Here is a 25734-nt window from a genome sequence, read left to right on the forward strand (position 1 = left end):
ATTCTGGTATCCTGTGACTTTCTGGCACTTACATGAGTCCTTGGGTACTCATTTATCTGCAGAGGAAACTGAAGTGGAGAGAGGGATGTGACGCATCGAGGTGACCCAAACAGCAGAAGCCCCAGCAGTGAGTTTCCCTGGGAACTTGTAGTCATGTCTCTGGAATTTCCTTCCAGGCCACAGAATGGCCTGGGTCAGAGGGCGGGTTGTGAGGTGCTGCTGTCTTACTTCTGGCATCCTCGGGATGCTCCGTGGCTTCCTGGACCGCGCTCACAGGACGTGCTCTAGGACTTACGTCTCTAGGTCGGGCCTTGGCTTGGACGCTTCAGAAATCGGCATTTTCTCTTTGATGATAACGTCTTAAAGGGTCGGATTTCGGGTTGTTTGGGGGATCACTGCCAGCTCTCCAAAGTGTGTTTTGGAAATGTGAAGTCTTTGTTTTGTGCAATTCCGATGAGTCTTTACTATTTCTTATTTTATTGTCCCATGAAGTATTGTCTCTAAAATGAATCTGAGTCACAACTTGGTAACTTGGGCAGAGCTGTAAACAAGTAGGCACGTGGTAACTAGGAACCTGGCTCTCCTTCCCTCCCTCCCCTCACCCCAGCCCCCAGTGTCTTAGTGATAACAGTTCCAGTATAAATTACTCTCAGGAAATATTATGGTGACATGTGTTCATTGAATGTACTTTCGTTTTTATTTTTTGAAATTGTATGTTTTTCTAAGTTTATTATCTGTTACCCTGTTGTCATTTGCACAATTGCATTAGTTTTCTCTGAAAATATTATGAACAGGAGAACTAGGGTTATTTCTTCAGAGTACTTCCTCTGCGTGTACATACCATAGTAGATAACACATTTCACAAGGGGCAAGGAAAAGGGGAGAGTGGACATCCAAGAAGTGACTCAAAGAGAGAGAGAGAGGAGGGGGTGATGTGTAGAGAAAAAGGTGATAACAAGAAGCATATTGAAATGGGGTTTACTTAGTTTTGAATTTGAAGAGAAAACATTCCTAATAAAACATATTTTCACATGCTGGACCCTGTACCCCTCCATGTAAAGCTCTTCAGAATCGCCCTTTGGGGGAGTTGGTCATTGCTAGTTAGGTAGTTATTTGTTTCTCGGTGATGCCCTGCAGAGGGGACTCCTCTGTCATATTTGGACAGAGCCCCCTTCCGCCATCAGGAATATGTTAGGCTCTGGTAGACAGAGGCCCTCAAACACAGGTATTTATAGTCCCTGCCTTTCAGATCCTGTGCTCCCTGGACCCTTTCTGGTCTCAGTCGGTCTCCCGTGAATTCCTCCTGCAGGGAGAGAAGGTGTGAGACTTCCGGCCTTGAGATTTCTAACATCTGTGACGATCATAATTCTCATTTGTAAATTAATGAGTTTGATTTGATATGTTAAAATATAGGCAATCTAAGAAGAATTTTCTGAGAAGGAAGCTTCTCGAGCTCCGTTTCCCATAGCTGACCTCAAAGTGTCCTTCAGTTTTCTAGATTAAGTTTCTTTTTTACATTTTTTAACTGAAAAAGAAAACAGATGTGAGTATTTGGGTAGGGGTGGGGACAGGGGACCACCCATAAGCCTACTAACCTAGCACCTCAACTGTCTTATTTTTGCCTCTTCATTCCTGTACATGTTCACGACAATTTTATTGGCTGCCTTTACAGTACACGTCTCATATTCTACTGTGTTCACTTAAGCTCGTGTTACAAATGCATTTCCTTGTTTAAATGTAGTTTTCGTGATTCGGTGTGTGTCTTAACAGCAAAGTTGGATGAATGGGGTGGACACCTCACTTTCAAAATAACACTTTTCTGTGTATCCTTTGGGGTCACAGTGCACTTGGCAGGCTTCTGCTTGGTATGGAATTGTACCGTAACAAGTCGATTTATGGCTGGAGCGGTAGCCAGCTGACATCTGCAAGAAGCCTTGTTCTCCAAAAGCATTTCCTTTGAGGGTGATGCCAGCCCTCCAGTTGTGCCTGAGCAGCTGAAAACAAGAACAAGGAAAGCAGTATTTGTTTACAATTGTTAGTATTCAAAAGAAAATTTCACTATGCCCAGGAAGCCAGACAAAGCTACAGATGTCCAGCCACTCTTTCTCTGTACACACCCAGGATGGCAAACTTCTTCTGATCTGATGACGAGAACAGGATGCTCCGATCTCCCATCTGTGTAGAACAATAGACAGGTCTCCCTTTTGAGAAAAAAAAGCCACAGCTGTGCTGTCAAAAGAAAGTTGTGCTTTCAAAGACGTGATGATTCAAAGTTGAGTTTCGGTTTAGACTCACTTCTCTGTGCTGACTTTTCTTGGGGACAGTTTGCCTTCCAAAAGGGAGGCAGCTTGTAAATTTCCTATTAGAATAGGGAGTGTGCTTATAAATTCCTCAGGGCTTAGTAATGAGATTTTGTTGGAGAGAAGAATGAAGTTGGAAGCTCCTTGGGTAGATCTTAACATCTGGATGCATAGCTACTTCTTTAAACTGCTGAGCAAATAAGGTGAGATTAAGGGAATGGGAACTGTATGTTTCGGATGAAAATGAGAATCTCACAATACACTTTTAGGTATGGGTATGAACTCGGGGTCACGTCACACTTCGCATGCTTGGAAATATTTTGAGAAAATGATAGGCTGCCTCTTCTTTATGACTGTGATTAGAACTTTATTTGACACAGTAATGTCTTGGATACCAATTTTCCTTGGTTTTTATACAGCTTATTAGAACGTGAATAAGTAACTCAAGAACGTGTTTATACCCTTAACCTTTTACAGTAAAAGGAAGTTCAAAACTTTGTGCTTTAAATATGCACAGGACAAGCAGAATTGCTTTCTAAAACTTCCTTAAAATTGTCCCCACCCTTCAGAGAATTTTCTCAAATTGTTAATAAATGTTTTTGAAGGAATTCCAAAATAATACGCCAGATGGTTGTAGCGCTGTCCTCTCTAGAACTCCCTCTCTGTTGATCTTGAGTTCTTCCTAATGAGAACTTAAGTGCTGAATATCTAAAATGTTATCCAAAGTACTTGTGCAGTTGCTGTCAGCTGCCCTATTGAAACTTGAACATTTTGGGTACACTTTTCTTCTTTTTTTTTTTTTTTTTTTGGCTGCATTGGGTCTTCGTTGCTGCGCGTGGGCTTTCTCTAGTTGCGGTGAGCGGGGGCTACTCGTTGTTGCGGTGCACGGGCTTCTCATTGCGGGGGCTTCTCTTGTTGCGGAGCACGGGCCCTAGACGCTCGGGCTTCGGTAGTTGTGGCACGAGGGCTGCAGTAGTTGTGGCTCGCGGGCTCTAGAGCGCAGGCTCAGCAGTTGTGGTGCATGGGCTTAGTTGCTCCGCGGCATGTGGGATTTTCCTGGACCAGGGCTCGAACCCTGCATTGGCAGACGGATTCTTAACCACTGCACCACCAGGGAAGCCCTGGGTGCACTTTTTTGCTAAAAGAATAATTATATATTTTGGTATGGAAGCATATATTTTAGTGTAATTTAAAATTATAGTAGTTTCCTTTGAACTTGGAGGGGTGAATGATTGAGATGAAGCCAATGGATTATTTTTTCCGGCAAAGTTTTCTATTTATTTTGTAAAAGTTGTTTTCTTTTTTTAAATTGAGATATAGTTGACTTATAAGATTATATTAAGGCATGCAACATAATGATTCGATATCTGTAAATATTGTGAAGTGATCACCACAGTGAGTATAGCTAACATCTGTCCCCGTATATGTAACAACATATTTTCTTGTGATGAGAACTTTTAATATCTGCTGTCTTAGCAACTCTCAAATATACGACACAGTACTATTCATTATAGTTAGCATGCTGTACAGTACATTCCCAAGTCTTATTTATTTTAACTGGAAGCTTGTACTTTTTACCGCCTTCCCCAATTCACACCCCCCCCCATGTCCATCCCCTGTCTTTGGCAACCGCCAGTGTGTTCTCTGTATCTAGGGGCCCATGGTTTTTTGGTTTTGTTTGTTCGTTTGTTTTAGATTCCACATGTAAGTGAGATCATACAATATTTGTCTTCTGCTGTCTGACTTATTTCACGTAGCATAATGCCCTCCAAGTCCATCCATGTTGTCACCAATAGCAAGATTTCCTCTTTTTTACGGCTGAATTATATTCTTATGAATCACTGAGTGATAATATGACTTGATGGAAGCATGAATAATAATATGACTTCGCTGCCTTCTTCAGGGGAAGGAGAAAGAATTCTCTCGTAGGAGTACACAGCAGCTTTGCACGTGCCGATGATCAGGGAATGAGCCGGGTTGGGAGAGAAGAGAAGAGGCCACCTTCTGCGTGTTTCCTGGAGAAGGCGCTTCCAGGAAAAGGGACTCTGATGCCCATGTAGAGAGGCAGGGCCGGAATCAGCCCACGTGCATCCTTCCTTTGGGTCTGCATGAAGCGGCTGGTAGCTGGGGAAGAAGAAGGTGGCTTCAGTGGGGGCTACAGTCATATAAAAATCCAAGGACCGAAAGGAGTCCTTGGGTCTTCTGGTCCTGGCAGCTGTACTGGGGCAGCTCATGAGCACCAGTTGTTATATTTTCAGGAATTTTGTGCTCCACTTGTAAAACATAGGCATTATTAACACTAAACTATATAAACTTACAGTTAAATAAATTATATTAAAGACAAGGGTAATAAATACGATAATAACTACATAAATCAATCCGCTTCCTAATTATTTTACTGTCCTTTGCTAACGTCTGCACTCTTGAGGTAGTGTGTATTAGTTTTTGTTTTGTTTTGTTTTTAACTTACTAGATTACTGGTTTATTAGAAAAGGACAAAACTCAGGAACAGCCAGGTAGAAGAGATGCATAGGGAAGGTATGGGGAAGGGGCGTGCCCTCTCCCAGCGGCATTCTGTCTGCAGGTGGTATGTGTTCTATCTGTCTGTTAGAAACGCTCAGTGTTGTCCTGACAGTAGCTTGAAATCAGAGATGGTGAAGATACTTGGAGCGGCAAGACACTTTTTGGTTAGAGTGGTGGCCAGCTGTGACAGCTACCAGAAGGCTTGCTCTTCAGAGGATTTCCTTTGAGGGTGATGCCAGGGCTCCAGCAAACGCTACAAAGTAAAACTCTCGCCTTCCAGAAAGCCAACTGTTAAACATTCACCAGCACCCCCATTGGGCCTGCCCACTCGCTTTTGTATCTGAGATTGGGGTGCAGAGATGAACAGAGGCTTGTCCAAAGTCCTGCAGCCAATAATCAGCGGGGCTAAGATTTGACTTGGGTCTTACAGTTCCTGCCAAGATGCTCTTTCTATTACACAGATATGTTCGTGGTGAAAGGCACAAGGGTCAGGGGTCAAGTTCAGCTGTGAGCACTTATCTCCAGGGTTCCTGGAACATAAGTGAAAGCTCTGTACGGGGTAGAGTCATAAATGAGGAGAAGGGATGATTAACACAGAAATCAAATGCAGTTGCCAGCGGGGTGGTCGCCTGCCCCCTTTGATCAGCTCGGGGGATAAGTCGAGAGGTGCAGAGACCAGATACTGAACTGTGTCCCTAATGCACGGTGATAAAATTCTTGAATGGAAGAATGACTCAAGACTGAAGAGCACTTATCACCACCTGATATTATGTTATATATGCATTTGCTAATTTGTTTTACATCTCCCCTGTTAGAATGTAAGCTCCATGAGGGCAGGGACCTAGTCTTGTGTGCTGCTCTACACCCAGCTCTCAGAATAGTGCTTGGCACACAGAAAATGCTCAATAAATATTGTTGAAAGAATGAATGACCCAGTCCTGCCGCATCTTGGCCTCATATGGCTCCAACTCCCAGGGGGAATTCTGCCCAGAGGCACGTGCCTGGTGACATCAGCATTGGGGACCCTCTAACCTGTGAAAGGCCGCTAGACTCTTGGTGACCATCATTTGTCTTTTTTCTTAGATGACGGAAGGCCGTCGATGTCAAGTACATCTTCTTGATGACCGGAAGCTGGAACTCCTAGTACAGGTAAATGACTTTTGGCCAACTTTCTAAGTCTCTTCTGTGACTGATATAGTTCAGACTTTGATTCAGCTGAAGGGTGGGTGAGAATATAAACTTTTAAAACCTCTATTAAAATCTACGAGTAAGGACTGGGGCACACGGTGCTATTTGTGTGTGTGTGTGAGTGCTATTTCTGTTCATTCTGTTTCTTTGTGCACCACGCCTAAGGCATTCGAGGCCAGATGTAGATCTAACCTATTGTTACAAATCTCTAGAAAAGGAAATTCCACAACTGCCATTAACTAATCTTTCTACATGGAAGGAGTTAACTATAATATAACCTAGAGAACTCTTGCTACAATTAAGACTGATTTTGTCATCTTCCTGGCTCAGAGTGGACAGAAAACAGTTCGTTGTTTTCAAGTTACGCCTTCATAGATGTGAAGAAAGAAAAATAATCTCTTGGCTCTGTGTTCCCTCTAAGGGCTCAGTAACCCCTGATCCCCTCCCATAGGTCATCACTGCCATCGCTGTTGACCATCTATATGTCAGTTAACACACAGGAAATCAAGGCATTTATCCCCAAACTAAGAACACATCAGTGGCAGAGAAGTCAGAGCAGGAATTAGAATCATAGACCCTGGTTTTGTTCAGCTTCAAAAAATATGTATCATTGTTTTCCTCAAAGCCCTATAGAATGAAGTTTCCAAACTTGATTTAAAGAACTTAACTCTAAATCTGTTGCTTGCTTCCAGCTTTTCTAACTCTATTTGCTTGATATTCTCCAATGTCTATAAAATTCTCAGGGCAGGGCTCCTTATCCTCCCTCATATTTTGCCCTGAAGAAGCTGCAGTACATCAGGAGGTTGAAATGAGGCCCAGACACTCAGATCTCTTACTTGTACTTGCTGCTGGGATTTGAAAATGTTCAAACTGCTAACGTAAAGAATGAATACTTTTAATAAGAATTCAATTATAAAGGTATTACAAATGCAGTGTAGGAAAGAGAGAAACCGTGGGAAGAAGCTCAAAACCATAACATACTAGTGTGACTACTGTTTTCACTTTAGCAGATTTCTTTCCAGCTTTTTTCATCTTTGTATTTCTTACATGGTTGTAATCATAATGTGTGACTAATTCTCTGTATTTTATTTGTTTCACTTAATGTCTTTCATTAGCCTTTTCCAAGTTACTGTAAGTTGTCTTCTTTGTTAATAGCTGCATAAATTCCAGAAATGAATATTCCATTAGTATCAAATCATTTACCCATTTGGGTCCATTGAAGGTTTCTTTACAGTTTTTCCACTATTACAAGTAAATGCTGTGGTTAATTTATCTACCTGTGTAGGGTTCTTTCACATTTTGGATTACGTCCTCGTTAGATTAGATTCAGAGGATCACATTCGTATTAAGAGTTAAAACTTCTGCTTGGATTTGGAGGGTGGGGCAGTGGACAGGACTGCACAGTGAGCAAGAGCTCTTCAACTAGCAGCATCACTAACTAACAAAGCATTTGGAGCTTTAAATTGTTAAGAATCATCTTCAGATGCTTAGAGGTGAGTGGTCTGGTGTGTTTTGGATGCTTTTTTTATACCAACTCTTAAAGGCTTAGAAAGCGGCCGCCCTCTTAAACAGGAAATAAGACCTGAAGTGGCAGTGAAATGACAATCCGTTGGCCAGCCTGCCCTGGGAAGGTATGATTGGGGGCATCTGAAGTGGACGCGAGTCACAGAAAAGAGACGTAATTACTGATGTGCAGCAGTTTGGGAAAGGTCATCCTCAACCCTTCACCATCAAGAAAATGTTGAATTAGGCTAAACAAGAGAAGTTCATACTCTTCCCATCCCTTTTTAGAACATGCTTCAAATGTTATTCCCTCTTCCTAGAACACTCCTTCCCATACCCTCACCTCTGTCCCTGGATGGTTTCTGTTAAACTTTCAGTTCACAGCTTAGAAGACACTTTCCCCCACAAGGCTTTCCCTGGCCCCCCTTCCCCTCCCAGGTCTGGGTCTTACTGTTACCAAACCAGAGTTGGGTCTACTCTGCTGCATGCAGTAAAGCCGACTGCTGTTACCAAGTTGTGGTGAAGGGAAGTGCGGCATTTATTGCAGGCACCAAGCAAGGAGTCTGGGCAGCTAATATTCAAAAGGCCTGAACTCCCAATGGCTTTCAGGGAACAGTTTTTAAAGACAGGGTGAGGAAGAGGGTTGCGGGGTGTGTGATCAGCTCATGGACATTCTTCTGATTGGTTGGTGGAGAGGTAATCGGGAGTCAACATCATCAACCTTCTGGTTCCAACCACTCTGGGGTCTGTATGCCTGTGGTCAGTGTACACTTAACTTCTTCCACCTGGTGTGGGGCTTAGTACCTCCAAAATAGCTCAAAGGATATGGTTCAGAATATTATCTATGGCCCTTGAGTCCTTGATTTTGTTTAATGGCTAAACAATTATTATCTTCTCTGGCTTGACTGTTTTCCTTTGTTTTTGCATTTTCTCACTTCTCTGATTAAATTTGCTCTTTGGAACTTGGGGAAGGCCTAGGAGGCTAAAGTTCTTCTATAAACAAGAGGCAGGCGGAGGACATGGGGTGCCTGTCCCGGGAAGGCCTCTAGGGTCCTGCTCAGTGACATTAGCTGTCACCCTTCCCCCTGAGATTTCCCTCTTACTGTCACAACTCATCACAACTCACTGCCATCGCCTGTTTACTTGTCAGCGTTTCCCAGAGCCACCAACAATTTGAGGGCTGGGTCTGTGTCATGATCACTGTGTGTCCCCAGCACCCAGCCCAGTGCCTGGCACATAGGTCACTAAGTAAATCCTTGTGGAATGAAAGAACGGGCAAATCCTAAGATACTGTGGAATGTCCTCCCCAAAGGACCATAGAACCAATTGCTCTGCAGAGAACCAAAAAAAAAAGAAAAGAAAACATGGAAGCAACCTAAATATCTATCGATGGAGGTATGGATAAAAAAGAGATGTGGTGCATATATACAATGGAATACTACTCGACCATAAAAAAGAACAAAATAATGCCATTTGCAGCGACATGGATGGACCTAGAGATTGTCACACTGAGTGAAGTAAGTCAGACAGAGAAAGACAAATATATGACATTGCTTATATGTGGAATCTAAAAAAATGGTACAAATGAACTTATTTACAAAACAGAAATAGAGTTACAGATGTAGAAAACAAACGTATTGTTACCAAGGATGAAAGGGAGGTGAGGAGGGATAAATTGGGAAATTGGGACTGACATATACACACTACTATATATAAAATAGATAACTAATAAGGACCTACTGTAACCAGACAACCACAGAGATTATTTCCTGCACCGGTGCAGACCTGGCCACTGTGAATGGAAGCTTTTCCCTTCTCTGGGTTACAGTGCACAATGGCTATAATCCCAACATTGAAGGCTTATTATAAAGCCGTTTGAGATTACTTAGTGGAATCTGCACATCCAAATTCCTGTTGACCTTGAGTAAATCCCACATTACCTGTACAGGGGAAAGAGCAAAGGTCAAGTGTGCACATATGGGAATTTAGTATTCGAAAGGCTTATCCCTAAATCCACAGGCAGGTCCCTGATACCCATGACATTACCATGTAACTCCCTAAGTCCTTAAATTGCACTTAAAGACAGCTGGAATGATGCTCTGACACAAGGATGTCATTCAGTAACAAGTCAAGCCTTCAACTTTGGTCATCCATTTGGACTTTGTTCAGCTGCATCACACTCCCATCCAACCCGGAGACAATGGCATTTGCTCTGTTGCCCAAAACTGTTTCAACCAATTAGAAGTGTACCCGAAAAAGCCTGCATCAAAATGAGAGAGGCCACCATCATGTACATCTCTCAATCAACCTCTTCTTGATGCTTCTGTAACCAGACAAGAGGGTGCCATGCATGTTTTGTATTAAACTGAACTTCTCACGTCCGGTCTTCATACAGTTATTCCTTTAAAATGACTTTCTTCACTTTTTTTCTGACCTGAATGTGTGTTTAAGGGAGCATTTTGGAAGCAAAGAAAGAGAAATGTGCTTTAGCATTAGTGAGAGTCATTGCAATAAGGTAGAGAAGAATTTCCTGACAGTGAGGGTCGGTTGGTGGAGAGCTGGAAGCCATAAATGGGAAGATTCTGGGCCCTTTCTCTTGGGTTTTTTAAAAATAGAATAGATTTTCGCTAGATTGGAATGCCTGAGGTGTGGTCCTTCCTTATTAGGGTCTCTTGAGGCTTATGACACTATATGAGATCCTGTCCTCCAGGAAGAAAGGCCAGTGCAAGAAAAACAGACCTGTTTTTTAAAGCCCTTTCCCAGCACTTTAGATGAGTGCGTATTATGCTCTGTTGGCAGAATTTCTTCCCTTTGATGATAGAGCAAATCAGAGTCCTCTCCATCCCCCCAACTCTGCCACAGTGGGAGCTGTGATGTGGGGCAGATCCTAGGATTACCCTGTCTCTCTAACCCCATCTCTAAGTGGCCACTGGTAGCACGTTTATAACTGTCTACTTCATTAAAATAGAGGAAAAAAGTGTCCTGTGATTCTGGGAAATGGAACAAACTTCAACAAGTCAGTGTATTTCAAGAGAATTAAAGATAGTAGCTAGACTATTGTTCTAAGTTATGTGGTGTCCCTAATCTTGAGAAAACCAGTGCGACAGAAACATCAGGAGAGATTTAAAGCTACACTGCAGAATACATTGGAGCCCTTGAAATGTGGCCAGTCCCAATTAAGATGGGCTGTGAGTGTAAAATATGCACCAAATTTTGAAGCTTTGTATTTTTTTAAATAAAAGGAAAATATCTTATTAATGACTTTTATATCGATGATTCCATGTTGAAATGATAATATTTGGGGTGAGATGAAAGAAAATACATAATTAAAATTAATCTCACCTATTCCTTGTTCCTTGTTTCATGTGGCTACTAAAAACGTTAAAATTTCCTATTGGGCTCCCATGATATTTCTGTTGGACAGCGATCTTTTTTTTTTTTTTTTAAATCTTCATTGGAGTATAATTGCTTCACAATACTGTGTTCGTTTCTGTTGTACAACAAAGTGAATCAGCTATATGCATACATAAATCTCCATATCGCTTCCTTCTTGTGTCTCCCTCCCACCCTCCCTATCCCACCCCTCTATGTGGTCACAAAGCACCGAGCTGATCTCCCTGTGCTATGCAGCTGCTTCCCACTCGCTATCTATTTTACATTTGGTCGTGTATGTATGTCCATGCCACTCTCTCACTTCGTCCCAGCTTACACTTCCCCTCTCCATGTCCTCAAGTCCATTCGCTGTGTCTTCGTCTTTATTCCTGCCTTGCCACTAGGTTCATCAGTACCATTTTTGTCTTTTTAGGATTCCATATATATGCATTAGCATACGGTATTTGTTTTTCTTTCTGACTTACTTCACTCTGTATGACAGACTCTAGGTCCATCCACCTCACTACAAATAACTCAATTTCGTTTCTTTTTATGGCAAGTAATATTCCATTGTATATATGTGCCACATCTTTATCCATTCATCTGTCGATGGACATTTAGGTTGGTTCCATGTCCTGGCTATTGTAAATAGTGCTGCAGTGAACATTGTGGTACATGACTCTTTTTTGAATTATGGTTTTCTCAGGGTATATGCCCAGTAGTGGGATTGCTGGGTCCTATGGTAGTTCTGTTTTTAGTTTTTTAAGGAACCTCCATACTGTTCTCCATAGTGGCTGTATCAATTTACATTCCCACCAACAGTGCAGGAGGGTTCCCTTTTCACCACGCCCTTTCCAGCATTTATTGTTTCTAGATTTTTTGATAATGGCCGTTCTGACCGGTGTGAGGTGATACGTCATTGTAGTTATGATTTGCATTTCTCTAATAATTAGTGATGTTGAGCATCTTTTCATGTGCCTCTTGGCCATCTGTATATCTTCTTTGGTGAAATGTCTATTTAGCTCTGCCACCTATTTTTTAATTGGATTATTTGTTTTTTGGATATTGAGCTCCATGACCTGTATGTATATTTTGGAGATTAATCCTTTGTCCGTTGTTTCATTTGCAAATATTTTCTCTCATTCTGAGGGTTGTCTTTTTGTCTTGTTTATGGTTTCCTTTGCTGTGCAAAAGCTTTTAAGTTTCATTAGATCCTATTTGTTTATTTTTATTTTTATTTTCATTACTCTAGGAGGTGGGTCAAAAAAGATCTTGCTCTGGCTTATGTCAAAGATTGTTTTTTCCTATGTTTTCCTCTAAGAGTTTTATAGTGTCTGGTCTTACATTTAGGTCTTTAATCCATTTTGAGTTTATTTTTGCGTATGGTGTTAGGGACTGTTCTAATTTCATTCTTTTACATGTAGCTGTCCAGTTTTCCCAGCACCACTTATTGAAGAGGCCGTCTTTTCTCCATTGTATGTTCTTGCCTCCTTTGTCGTAAATGAGGTGCCCATATGTGCGTGGGTTTATCTCTGGGCTTTCTATCCTGTTCCATTGATCTATATTTCTGTTTTTGTGCCAGTACCTTACTGTCTTGATTACTGTAGCTTTGTAGTACAGTTTGAAGTTGGGGAGCCTGATTCCTCCAGCTCCATTTTTCTTTCTCAAGATTGCTTTGGCTATTCGGGGTCTTCTGTGTTTCCATACAAATTGTAAAATTTTTTGTTCTAATTCTATGAAGAATGCCACTGGTAGTTTGATAGGGATTGCATTGAATCTGTAGATTGCTTTGGGTAGTACAGTCATTGTCACAATATTGATTCTTCCAATCCAAGAACATGGTATATTTCTCCATCTGTTTATGTCATCTTTGATTTCTTTCATCAGTGTTTTATAGTTTTCTGAGTACAAGTCTTTCGCCTCCTTTGGTAGGTTTATTCCTAGGTATTTTATTCTTTTTGTTGCGATGGTAAGTGGGATTGTTTCCTTAATTTCTCTTTCTGATTTTTCATTGTTAGTATATAGGAATGCCAGAGATTTCTGTGCATTAATTTTATATCCTGCAACCTTACTGAATTCATTGTTTAGTTCTAGTAGTTTTCTGGTAGCATCTTTAGGATTTTCTATGTATAGTATAATGCCATCTGCAAACAGTGAAATTTTTACTTCTTCTTTTCCAATTTGTGTTCCTTTATTTCTTTTTCTTCTCTGATTGCCATGGCTAAGACTTCCAAAATTATGTTGAATAAGAGTGGCAAGAGTGGACATCCTTGTCTTGTTCCTGATCTTAGTGGAAATACTTTCAGTTTTTCACCATTGAGTATGATGTTTGTAGTGGCTTTGTCATATATGACCTTTACTATGTTGAGGTAGTTTCCCTCTATGCCCATTTTCTGGAGAGTTTTTATCATAAATGATTGTTGAATTTTGTCAAAAGCTTTTTCTGCACCTATTGAGATGATCATATGGTTTTTATTCCTTAATTTGTTGATATGGTGTATCACATTGATCGATTTGTGTATATTGAAGAATCCTTGCATCCCTGGGATAAATCCCACTTGATCATGGTGTATGATCCTTTTAATGTGCTGTTGGGTTCTGTTTGCTAGTATTTTTTGTTCAGGATTTTTGCATCTATGTTCATCAGTGATACTGGTCTATAATCTTTTTTGTGATATCTTTTTCTGATTTTGGTATCAGTGTGATGGTGACTTCATAGAATGAATTTGGGAGTGTTTCTCCCTCTGCAGTTTTTTGGAAGAGTTTGAGAAGGATCAGTGTTAGCTCTTCTCTAAATGTTTGATAGTATTCGCCTATGAAGCCATCTGGTCCTGGACTTTTGCTTGTTGGAAGATTTTTAATTGCAGTTTCAATTTCATTGGTCTGTTTATATTTTCTAATTCTTCCTGGTTCAGTCTTAGAAAAATGTACGTATCCAAGAATTTTTCCATTTCTTCGTGGTTGTCCATTTTATTGACATATAGTTGTTGTAGTAGTCTCTTATAATCCTTTGTATTTCTGCGGTGTCAGTTGTGATTTCTCCTTTTTCATTTCTAATTTTATTGATTTGCCTCCTCTCCCTTTTTTTCTTGATGAGTCTGGCTAAGAGTTTATCAATTTTGTTTATCTTCTCAAAGAACCAGCTTTTAGTTTTATTGATCTTTGCTATGGTTTTCTTTATTTCTATTTCATTTATATCTGCTCTGATCTTTATGATTTCTTTCCTTCTACTGACTTTGGGTTTTCCTTATTCTTCTTTCTCTAGTTGCTTTAGGTGTAGTGTTAGATTGTTTATTTGAGATATTTCTTGTTTTATGAGGTGAGATTGAATTGCTATAAACTTCCCTCTTAGAACTGCTTTTGCTGAGTCCCATAGTTTTGGGGTCATCGTGTTTTCGTTGTCATTTGTTTCTGTGTACGTTTTATTTCTTCTTTGATTTCTTCAGTGATCTCTTGGTTATTTAGTAGCACACTGTTTAGCCTCCATGTATTTGCGTTTTTTACGGGTTTTTTCCTCTAATTGATTTCCAGTCTCATAGCATTGTGGTCAGAAAAGATGCTTGATACGATTTCAATTTTCTTAAATTTTCTGAAGCTTGATTTGTGACCCAAGATGTGACCTATCCTGGAGAATGTTCCATGTGCACTTGAGAAGAAAGTGTATTCTGCCACTTTTGGGTGGAATGTTCTATAAATGTCAATTAAAACTATCTGGTTGGTTGTGTCATTTAAAGCTTGTGTTTCCTTATTTATTTTCTGTTAGGATGATCTGTCCATTGGTGTAAGTAGCGTGTTAAATTCCCCTACTATTATTGTGTTACTGTCGACTTCCTCTTTCATGGTTGTTAGCATTTGCCTTATGTATTGAGGTGTTCCTACATTGCATGTGTAAACATTTATAATTATTATATCTTCTTGGATTGATCCCTTGATCATTATGTAGTGTCCTTCCTTGTCTCTTGTAACAGTCTTTATTTTAAAGTCTATTTTATCTGATATGAGTACTGCTACTCCAGCTTTCTTTTGATTTCCATTTGCATGGAATATCTTTTTCCATCCCTTCACTTTCAGTCTCTATGTGTTCCTAAGTCTGAAGTGGGTCTCTTGTAGACAGCATATATATGGGTCTTGTTTTGGTATCCATTCAGGCAGTCTGTGTCTTTTGGTTGGGGCATTTAATCCATTTACATTCAAGGTTATTATTTGATATGTATGTTCCTATTACCATTTTCTTAATTGTTTTTGGTTTGTTTTTGTGGGTCTTCTTCTTCTCTTGTGTTTTCCACCTAAAGAAGTTTCTTTAGCATTTGTTGTAAAGCTGGTTTGGTGGTGCTGAGTTCTCTTAGCTTTTGCTTGTCTGTAAAAGCTTTTGATTTCTCCATCGAATCTGAGTGAGATCCTTGCTGGCTAGAGTAATGTTGGTTGTAGGTTTTTCTCTTACATCACTTTAAGTATATCCTGCCGCTCCCTTCTGGTCTGCAGAGTTTCTGCTGAAAAGTCAGCTGATAACCTTATGGGGATTCCTTTGTACATTATTTTTTGTTTTTCTCTTGCTGCTTTTAATATTTTTTCTTTTAATTTAATTTTTGTTAGTTTGATTAATATGTGTCTTGGTGTGTTTCTCCTAGGGTTTATCCTGTATGGGACTCCCTGTGCTTTCTGGACTTGGGTGACTATTTCCTTTCCCATGTTAGGGAAGTTTTCCACTATAATCTCTTCAAATATTTTCTCAGACCCTTTCTTTTTCTCTTCTTCTTCTGGGACCCCTATAATTCGAATGTTGGTACATTTAGTGTTGTCCCAGAGGTCTCTTAGATTGTCTTCAATTCTTTTCATTCTTTTTTCTTTATGCTGCTCCTCGGCAGTTATTTCCACCATTTTGTCTTCCAGCTCACTTATTCATTCTTCTGCCTCCGTTATTCTGTTATTGATTCCTTCTAGTATATTTCTCATTTCAGTTATTTTGTTGTTCATCTCTGTTTGTTTGTTCTTTAGTTCTTCTAGATATTTGTTAAACATTTCTTGTATTTTCTCAATCCGTGCCTCCATTCTGTTTCTGAGATTCTGGATCATCTTTACTATCATTACTCTAAATACTTTTTCAGGTAGATTGCCTATTTCCTCTTCATTTATTTGGTCTTATAGGATTTTACGTTGCTCCTTCATCTGTGACATATTTTTTTGGTGTCTCCTTTTTTTTTTTTCTGATGAGTGGGGTTGTGTTCCTGTCTTACTGGTTGTTTGGCCTGAGGCTTCCAACACTGGAGTTTGTAGGCTGTTGGGTAGAGCTAGGTCTTGGTGCCGAGATGAGGACCTCCGGGAGACCTCACTCTGATGAATATTCCCTGGGGTCTGAGGTTCTCTGATAGTCCAGTGGTTCGAACTCAGAGCTCCCACTGCAGGAGCTTTGGCCTGACCCCTGGCTCATGAACCAAGATCCCGCAAGCCACAGAGGGCGGCAAAAAAAAAAAAGAAACAAAAAAAAGAGAACAATAACAAAGTAAAAAATAAAATTAGACTAGGAAACTAACAGATATGTTAGAAAGAATATAAGAATCAACAACCAGAAGGTAAAACAGAACCATAATAGTAAAAACAAAAAAAGGTGGAAAAGACCTTGGCTGTGGACGGCAGGGCCTAATCAGGGGCGAGGTTTGGGTGGTGGGTGGGGCCTATGCTTAGGACCCACAGGACTGGAAAAGGCCCTGGGGGGCTGTAGAGGGTGGAGCTTAGGCTCAACGGACCAGAAGGGGCCCAGGCTTGCCTCCGGCCTCTGGTCTCAGAGGGCAGGAAAGGCCCTCCACTCCTTACCCCTCCTCCTGTCCTGGAGGGCCCCTCCCACCTGCCTCTCCTGCTCTCCTCCACCCCCCCCACCCCCACCTCCCTCCTATGTCCCCAGGTCCCACGTGGCCTGGGGCGGGTGGCTTTGGAGGGCAGGGCACCCAGCCTGGGAGCCCAGCAGTCTTCCCCGGCCTGAGTGGGTGGGGCAAACGCCCTCTGCTCCTCTCCTGGTGGGCCCCTCCCACCTGCCCCTCCTGTTCTCCCCCCCGGCCTCCTGCCTATGCCCCCAGGACCATTGCGGCCCAGAGGGGACCACTGAGGGCCTAGGACCTGGCCCGAGAGTCAGGCAGACTTCCCCGGCCGATTGGGTAGGGGATACGCTGGGCGCACTCTCCCCTGATTTGAGCCCCTGAGGGTCTCTCCAGGCTTGGGAACCCCTCCCCCCTCTCAGCCACCCCTCAGGGGCTCTGGTCCTGTCCGGCCTCCACTTCTACCCGCTCAGTCCCCACATGTCCTGCAGGTTCGCTTGGGGCTTCCTCCCATCTCCTTGGGTGTCGAGGTCCCCCACCAGTGTTTGGCAGGTGCCCTAGTTGTAGGGAGACCTGAACTCCATGTCTTCCCATGCCACCATCTTGACACCTCCCCATTTTTCCAGTTTTTCAGCAATCTTTGAAGGATTAAGAGTAGATCATTTAGGGGCTTCCCTGGTGGCGCAGTGGTTGAGAGTCCACCTGCCGATGCAGGGGACACGGGTTCGTGCCCTGGTCCGGGAGGATCCCACATGCCGCGGAGCAGCTGGGCCCGTGAGCCATGGCCTCTGAGCCTGCGCGTCCGGAGCCTGTGCTCTGCAACGGGAGAGGCCACAGCAGTGAGAGGCCCGCGTACCGCAAAAAAAAAAAAAAAGAGTAGATCATTTAAGTAAGAGAAAAAATTATGAACCTAATAGACTTAAGGTTATCCAAATTTCCTATTGGATGTCCTCCACAATAATGATGGCAGTTTACAGTTCTTTACAGTAGAGTTTCTCTGGAGTGTATCTCATTTAATCTTCACATTAACTGTGTAAAGAAGATGCTAACTCAGGTGAGGAAACAGAAATTCAGAAAGGTCGATTAACTTGCTCAAGGTCACAGAGTAGTATATGCAGCTGGAACATTGATCCCCTGATGTTTCAGCCTGTTCTCTTTCACTGCACAAGTAAGAAGTATATACAATAAATATCTGAGATGTGAGGTAGTTCGTGTATAATGTGGCTGCCGTGTTGGCCCCAACACCAGCTTCATACATTACCAGAATTAAAGACTTAAAACCTCATCTCAGGTCGAGAACTGAAGACAGGCTTCCCTGGGTCATTTTGTCTGTTTGAACTCAGTTTCTAATCGATATAGTGAAGATGTACAGATTGGACACATGACGAAGAGTTTCTGCATCGTGTTGAAGCCTGAGGGTATCAGGTGTGGAAGACACTTAGGCAGCAGCAGATTAAATAATTGTTGCCTTCTCATCACTTTTCTCTGCCTGACAGAGATGCTAGTGATACTGGCTTAAAGGTTAAGTAAGTTAATATGAGCTCTGAATAAAGCAGCACTGAAGGCAAAGTAAATATTCTTACCTATAATGGGCTTAAAAAATACAACCTGGATATGACTTTTTTAGAAAACCTGGAGCTCTGTTAGTGCTGCGTGGAATAAGTGAACAGCCCTGGGTTCTCTGCATGTGCACAGATACCCACATACACAGGCATATACACTCACCCCCCCATCCTCAGCTACTTCCGTGGTTTATCACGTTCTTCTGTAAAAATACAAAGGATTGTTCTCTACCAAAGAAGCCAGGAATTCCCCCAGAACACACTTTGCCAAGAAAAGAAATACACAGAGTTGGATTCTGTATCTTCTCCACCGAGAAGGGTGGTCCTGCTCCACTCGCTGGCCCATCTGCTGAAGCGTGAGCTGCCTTGGCCATCTGCTCCTGTCTGGTCTGAAGTCACCAGGAGGTACAGTCTCAGCCAGGGGTGGGAAGCCCTGTGCAGAAGCTGGGAGCAGACCGAGGGCCCGGGGTGTGATGAACCTTCTGTCCGGGACCTCCCAGGCCACCAGCCCACCTCATAAAACGAGCCAGAGGGGGAGTCAAGCAGCATTGCTTTGGGCTGACCTCAGACGTCACCGTGGTCACTGTCACCATTTATCAAGCTTCTCACTGCAAAGCTGGGCACTCCCCCAAATGAGCCAAACAGATGTCTTTCCAGCCCCTGGGGGTGGCTGATAATATTTAACATCTTAAAGGCACATGGTGAAGCAAATAGATGTTAAGGTATAGATTAGAGGTGGCGAATGAACATAATGCGTACGGAATGGTCACGCTACATGGAATCAAAAGCTCATTTAGTGGCTTGGAGAAATAAGAAATAGTCCTTAAAGTATACCCTTGGGAGCCACAGGCAGCTCACGAGTTTCCCCCTTTGGCAAGAAGAGGGCGGAACCTGTACCTCCTCCCTCCTGCATCAAGGGCCTTTCTGGAAAAGTTGGTGAACTCTGCTGTGCTTGACAACAAAAGAGAATCCCAGTCTCCTGGCGGGGCTGTGACAGAGGAGGGTCAGGATACGGCAGATTGATGCAATCATCCAGGGACCCCACCCAGACACGCATCCCAACATACACGTACACACAGCTCCAGGAGCACACAGCTCAGCCGGCCACAGGGCGAGGGGGGGAAGCCATCTCCCTGGCAGTTGGGGTCCAGGCTCTGGTTGCCTAGCATGTCCCCTTCTTTGCCCCCCTCCCCTCCCTTACCCTCCTTCCATGCCCACCCCTCCGTTTCTGTGCCCCATTCTCCCTTGATGTTAATTTTAACCGGCCTTTAAACGTACTGCTTGGAACGATTTGAAACGGCCAATATTTGGCTGACTTTGTCCTGCCGAAAGGACAGCTTTATGGGATTGTGTGGAGGACGAGAAAGGAACTTTTAAGAGAGGAAGACAGTGCATCTCCTCCCCTTCCAGGAACGAGCCTCTGGAAAGTTGATATTGCGGCTTTGTTTTGTGTATGTGTGTTACTGCTGAGTTATTTGTTTCTTTGATCCCTTTACAAACTCCTTTCCACAAACTCTCTAAGGTAGCACAAGGCAGTGTTGGCAGAAAGGAGCCTTGGGAGACGGGTGGGAGCTGTGAGGTGCTGGTTTAGCATCTCTGCTCAAGAGGGATGAGAAAGGTGAGGGATAAAGACGAGCTTAACGCACAGTGCAGGTCAGCCAAATGTGAATAATTGTGTTTATAAGGGAAAGACACACAAAACACACGCACATGTGTACCCACTGCCCTCACCCTCACCCCACCCCCCAAGAGAGTGTGGAGATGGAGAGAGGGCTGGCCATCTGAGAAGGGTGGCTTCACAGGAATCTGGGCGTTAACAAATCTGGGTGTTGTTTTGTTTTTCACCGCTAACTCACAGATTGACTTCTGGCACATGGCTCTTTTCAAGTACTTGTGCATTTGGTGAATCTCTATTATTCATCTTTCCCTGCCCTATGCAGATCTCAGCGTGCCTCCCTTTGGGGCAGGAGGTCACGTCTAGAGGTGAGAAATGATTATTCGGGCTGTATGACTTTTCACACATCCAGGGGTGGGTGTTCTTAATTCTGAAACGGGCTGCATGTTCTCACGACTTGCTCCGCAGTGACTGCGACAGCCCCCCTTTCTCTGTGCAGTTATACCAAGGGCACCCCGTCCTCCATAATAAGGAGAGGGTGCAGGAGGATTCGGAGGACAGAGCTGTGCATTCTGGCAGCCTGTGCTGCAACTTGTCCCATCTGGCCCAGAGGTGGACGGAAGGGAGGGAGATGGGGAAAGTGATCCCCTCTCCTGGGAAATACGGTGTGATCCATATCAGAGGTGGTGGAGGAGGAATCGGGGGTCTGGGGACATCTCAGCTGCTCTGCGCTTTCCCCTGTCTCTCCCGCCTCTGTGGCCCTGCCTCAGAGTCCTTGAATCTCTGTGCTGTCCAGTTTCCTCACTTGCCCAGCAAAGACCTAACAATGTAGCTGTCAAACAACACAGAAGATTTCCAAATGTTTCCAAAGCCCCCGTCTCACACCTCAGCCACCTCCTAGGTACAGGCAGACCTCGGAGATATTGCAGGTTTCATTCCAGGGACTGCAAAAAAGCAAGTCGCACAGTGTTTTGTCTTTCTCTGTCTGACTTACTGCACTATGCATAGTACTCTCCAGGTCCATCCGTGTTGTTGCAAAAAATTTTTCATTCTTTTTTATGGCTGAGTAATATTCCTTTGTGTGTATGTGTGCGTGTGTGTGTGTGTCATGACTTCTTTTTTTTTAATTTACCTTATTGAAACATAGTTGATTTACAATGTTGTGTTAATTTCTGCTGTACAGCAAAGTGACTCAGTTATGTGTATATATATATATATTCTTTTTCATATTCTTTTCTGTTATGGTTTATTGCAGGATATTGAATATAGTTCCCGGTGCTATACAGTAGGACCTTATTGTTTATCCATCCTGTATATACTAGTTTGCATCTGCTAACCCCAAACTCCCAATCCATCCCTCCACCACACCCTCTCCCCCTTGACAACCACAAGTCTGTTCTCTATGTCTGTGAGTCTGTTTCTGTTTCATAGATAAGTTCGTTTGTGTCATATTTTAGATTCCACATGTAAGTGATATCATACAGTATTTGTCTTTCTCTGTCTGACTTATTTCACTAAGCATAATACTCTCCAGGTCCATCCATGTTGTTGCAGATGGCAAAATTTCATTCTTTTTTATGGCTGAGTAATACTCCTCTGTGTGTGTGTGTGTGTGTGTGTGTGTGATGATTTTTTTAATCCATTCATCTGTTGATGGTCACTTGAGTTGCTTCCATTATCTTGGCAATTGTAAATAATGCTGCTATGAACACTGGGGTGCATATATCTTTTCAACTTAGTGATTTCATTTTCTTCAGATACATACCCCGGAGTGGGACTGCTGGATTATATGGTAGCTCCATTTTTAGTTTTTTGAGGAACCTCTATACTGTTCTCCATAGTGACTGCACCAAATGACATTCCCACCAGCAGTGGTACCAGGGTTCACTCTTCTCCACACCCTCGCCAACATTTATTATTTGTTGTCTTTTTGATGATAGCCCCTCTATAAAAATATCGAATCGCTATGTTGTACGCCTGAAACTAATATAGTATTATAAATCAGCTATACTTCAGTTTTAAAAATTACGTTTACACTAGTCTATTAAGTGTACAATAGCATTGTCTAAAAAAAATGATGTACGAAGTTTAATTTAAAAATACTTTACTGCAAAGACAACATTGTAAAGCAACTATACTTCAATAAAAAAAAATACTTTATTGCTAAAAAATACTAACCATCACCTGAGCCTTCAACAAGTCGCAATCTCTGCTGGTGGAAGGTCTTGCTGACTGATCAAGGTGGTGGTAGCTGAAGACCGGGGCAGCTGTGGCCATTTCTTAAAATAAGACAACAGTGAATTTTGTCACATCAGTTGACTCTTCCTTTCACGAACAGTTTCTCTGGAGCCTACAACGCTGTTTGATGGCATTTTACCCACAGTAAAACTTCTTTCAAAATTGGAGGCAGTCTTCTCAAACCCTGCCGCTGCTTTATCAACTAGGCTTATGTCATATTCTGAATCCTTTATTGTCATCACAACCATCTACACAGCATCTTCACCAGGAGTAGATTCCATCTTAAGAAACCACTTTCTTTGCTCATCCTTAAGAAGCACCTCCTCATCCATTAAAGTTTTATCACGAGATTGCAGCAATTCAGTCACATCTTCAGGCTCTAATTCTAGTTCTCTTGGGGTTTCCACCACATCTGCAGTTCCAAGAGTGACGTCAAAGATAAATATGATGAATGATGAAAAATTTTGAAATATCATGAGAATTACCAAAATGCGACACGGAGACGTGAAGTGAGCGAATACTGTTGGAAAAATGGCTCTGATAGACTTGCTCAATTCAGGGTTGCCACAGACCTTCAATTTGTAAAAAACAAAACAAAAACAGAATATCTGCCAAGTGCAATAAACCGATGTGCAGTAAAACAAGGTTTGTTGTATGTGGAAGTGATCATCTAAGTGGCAGCTCCAACTCCACAGACCAGCCCCAGCACCTTCCATGCTCCTCTTGAAATCCAGGTCATCTTTTCCTTGCACCTGCTTTAAAGGTGAGCCCACCGTTCTCCAAGGAAACCAAGCTTAGGAACTCAGCCTCCTTTTTTGACTTATTCCTCAACGCTTTTCCCTTCCTGAAGTCTCACCGGGTTTTTCCCTCTTAAGGAAATACCTTCCTTCTCCAGTTCTGCCATCAGCCTTGTGGATTTGCCGTCGCCAGCATGCTCATCGTCACCCTCTGTTTGCTCTGGTCCCGTCGTGGCCTCCTTGCTCACCTCCGTAATTCCATCCCAGTTTGTCCTGCACATCACACCCAGGTTGTTCTTTCTGAACTACTGCTTTGTAACATATCTCTGCCCAGAAGCCTTCAGTCATTCATCCTGTTTGAATTCTTCTGTCAGACTCTTACTTCCCTCCATAACCTGACTTTGTCAAGAGCAGTGTATTAAAGAGATGAAGGGTGTCATTTTGCCCCAAACTGCCTCTTCCACTGGGTGTGCCCTGTGATGTCGTAGGTGCTACCCTTGGGCCAGCAGAGCTGGGGTCCTAAACTTTACAATTGCAGGGAGTTGTATGTATAGTGATAGACAGGTGCAGCCACGTGACCTGATTGTAGTCTTTTATTTTTTGTTTTTGCGGTACGCGGGCCTCTCACTGCTGTGGCCTCTCCCGTTGCAGAGCACAGGCTCCAGGCGCGCAGGCTCAGTGGGCATGGCTCACGGGCCTAGCCGCTCCGCGGCATGTGGGATCCTCCCGGACTGGGGCACGAACCCGCGTCCCCTGCATCAGCAGGCAGACTCTCAAGCACTGCGCCACCAGGGAAGCCCTGATTGTAGTCTTTTAGACCAATGGTTCTCAAGCTGCTTTTAGTTCCAAAATCCTTTGTCCAAAATCATCCAAATGGAGGAAGTCTGAACCTCTCCGGCTTGTTCCTTACTCCTGATAGGGATTCCCCTGAGGGGGTCTCCGCAGACCCCTCAGGGTTTGGAAATCAATATTCTAGATAGAAACCAGCAGATGGAAAATATAAGTGTCCTTTGCTTTATGCAAATGAACACATTCCTGAACAGTTCAATGTGACTTGAGCTTTAATTGCGTAAGCCAATTTTTAAATGCTTTGGGAAATTTTATAGCTTAGAGATTCATCATCACATTAGCTGCGTACTTCTTTCTGTACCAAACTGTTCTAAGTGTTTCCTATATGCTGAATCATCAGATGATAATTAGCTCCATTATTCTTCCCATTGTTCAGATGAGGAAATTTCAGCACAGAGCAGTTAAGTAATTTATTCAGGGTGGCACAGCAGGGAAAGAGTAGATATCTGATTCAAAATCAGGCCGTCTGGCTCTGAGGAAGGGCCGCTTGTCACCAGTACACTGAACGTACTGGCTCTGGGGCCAGATGGCCTGGCTTCAAAACCTGGCTGGAATTCAAAACAGTCAAGGTCCTGAAGTTACCAGCTTAACAGTTAGTAGCCCCATCACCTTGGTCAATCGTCCAGCCTCTTTAAGCTTCAGTTTCCTTAATAGTAACCTGGGAATCATAACTGCCTCCAGTCCTCCTGCTATAATTTCATCTGTAAATTGATACTAGAACCTGTCTCATAGAGTTATGATTAGGATTCAGTGAATTAGAACATGTAACATGCTCAGAAGACTTCCTGGCACATCACGGGCCATCAGATGCCCAGGCTGGACCACTTAGTAGCTATGGTAACCTGGGCAAGCCACTTTCTTTGCTACCTCTCTGTAAAATGGGAATGTTAACTACCTCGGCCTTTGGGGAAATGCTACGTAATTTGGGGTGTTATTATGCCTAGGAAGTAATTGGTCTTCCTTATGACTCTGTACAAGGCTTTATGGAGTATTTCTAGAGTTCAGTGCAAATTCATTTGACGAGCGATGGGGTTGAGTGTTGATCAACACTCAACACATTTCAATTAAGAAATGTCTTAATTGCTTAACCTTTTAGGCTTCCCAGCACATTGTCCTCCGATCTTTTTTTTTTTTTTTTTTGCGGTACACAGGCCTCTCACTGTTGTGGCCTCTCCCGTTGCGGAGCACAGGCTCCGGACGCGCAGGCTCAGCGGCCATGGCTCACGGGCCCAGCCGCTCCGTGGCATGTGGGATCTTCCCGGACCGGGGCACGAACCCATGTCCCCTGCATCGGCAGGCGGACTCTCAACCACCGTGCCACCAGGGAAGCCCTGTCCCCCGATCTTTTTATGAACACCGGTTATCACTTCTAATCCTTCCAATGTCATATACAACTCCTATGACAAGGTCATAGAGGACAGGCAGGATATCCGTGGACATGTAACCATGCCGAGTACTGATAACCGTCTAGCTGAGTGAATTCAGTTGTGACTTCCAATTATGTCAAAGCATGCTAATCACTCGTCATTCTGGGGGATAAAATAGGAAAAAAATGATTTTGATGGTTGCAGCCTAGTATCTTATAAATGCCCCTATCCGTAATACTTTACATTTAAAATGATCTTGAAGCATAATTATATATAAATGGCTGTGACATGTGGGAGTGTAAAAACTGAAGGCAAACACTATGCCTCATGAACAAGTTGGTGATTGGTTTCCCAGCTCATGATTCACAATCTCAAGTTTCCACAAGTTCACGCGTTAACTGTTATTTCCCACTAACGGCTGTATCCTTCCCAGAGAGTGCGGTGCGCTTGCCAGATTTTGTAGCCCAGAGTGGGATGGACATTTTTGGGCATTCAAATGCGTTCTTTGCGACTCTGCAAGGCTCAGAAGAACATGTGCCTAAGCAGGCCTGGTGGAATCCCAGCCATCTGAGATCGTTCCCAGGAGAATTGCCTGGCTCCGGAAACGCCTAACTGCCAGTTCAAAACTGGTCGCCACCTTTTTCTTGGGGGGAAGATTTTAAAATCTCAC

At 43.0% G+C, this 25734-nt stretch overlaps 1 protein-coding gene across 8 annotated transcripts in view; it reads left to right on the forward strand.

Moving 5' to 3' along the window:
- FRMD4A (FERM domain containing 4A) overlaps window positions 1-25734 on the forward strand; it is a 351864-nt gene that overhangs the window by 132452 nt on the left and 193678 nt on the right. For 7 of the 8 annotated variants that reach the window (XM_081229331.1, XM_081229330.1, XM_081229335.1 and 4 more), the window contains exon 2: window positions 5907-5972. In XM_081229331.1, the coding sequence (XP_081085457.1) occupies window positions 5907-5972 (66 nt within the window). Of the gene's footprint in view, window positions 1-106; window positions 128-5906; window positions 5973-25734 lie in introns of those variants that run through there. The other variant, XM_081229334.1, reaches the window with a different exon arrangement.

The sequence above is a fragment of the Mesoplodon bidens genome (assembly GCF_964165515.1).
Source record: "Mesoplodon bidens genome assembly, chromosome: 3".
Classification (NCBI taxonomy): domain Eukaryota; kingdom Metazoa; phylum Chordata; class Mammalia; order Artiodactyla; family Ziphiidae; genus Mesoplodon; species Mesoplodon bidens.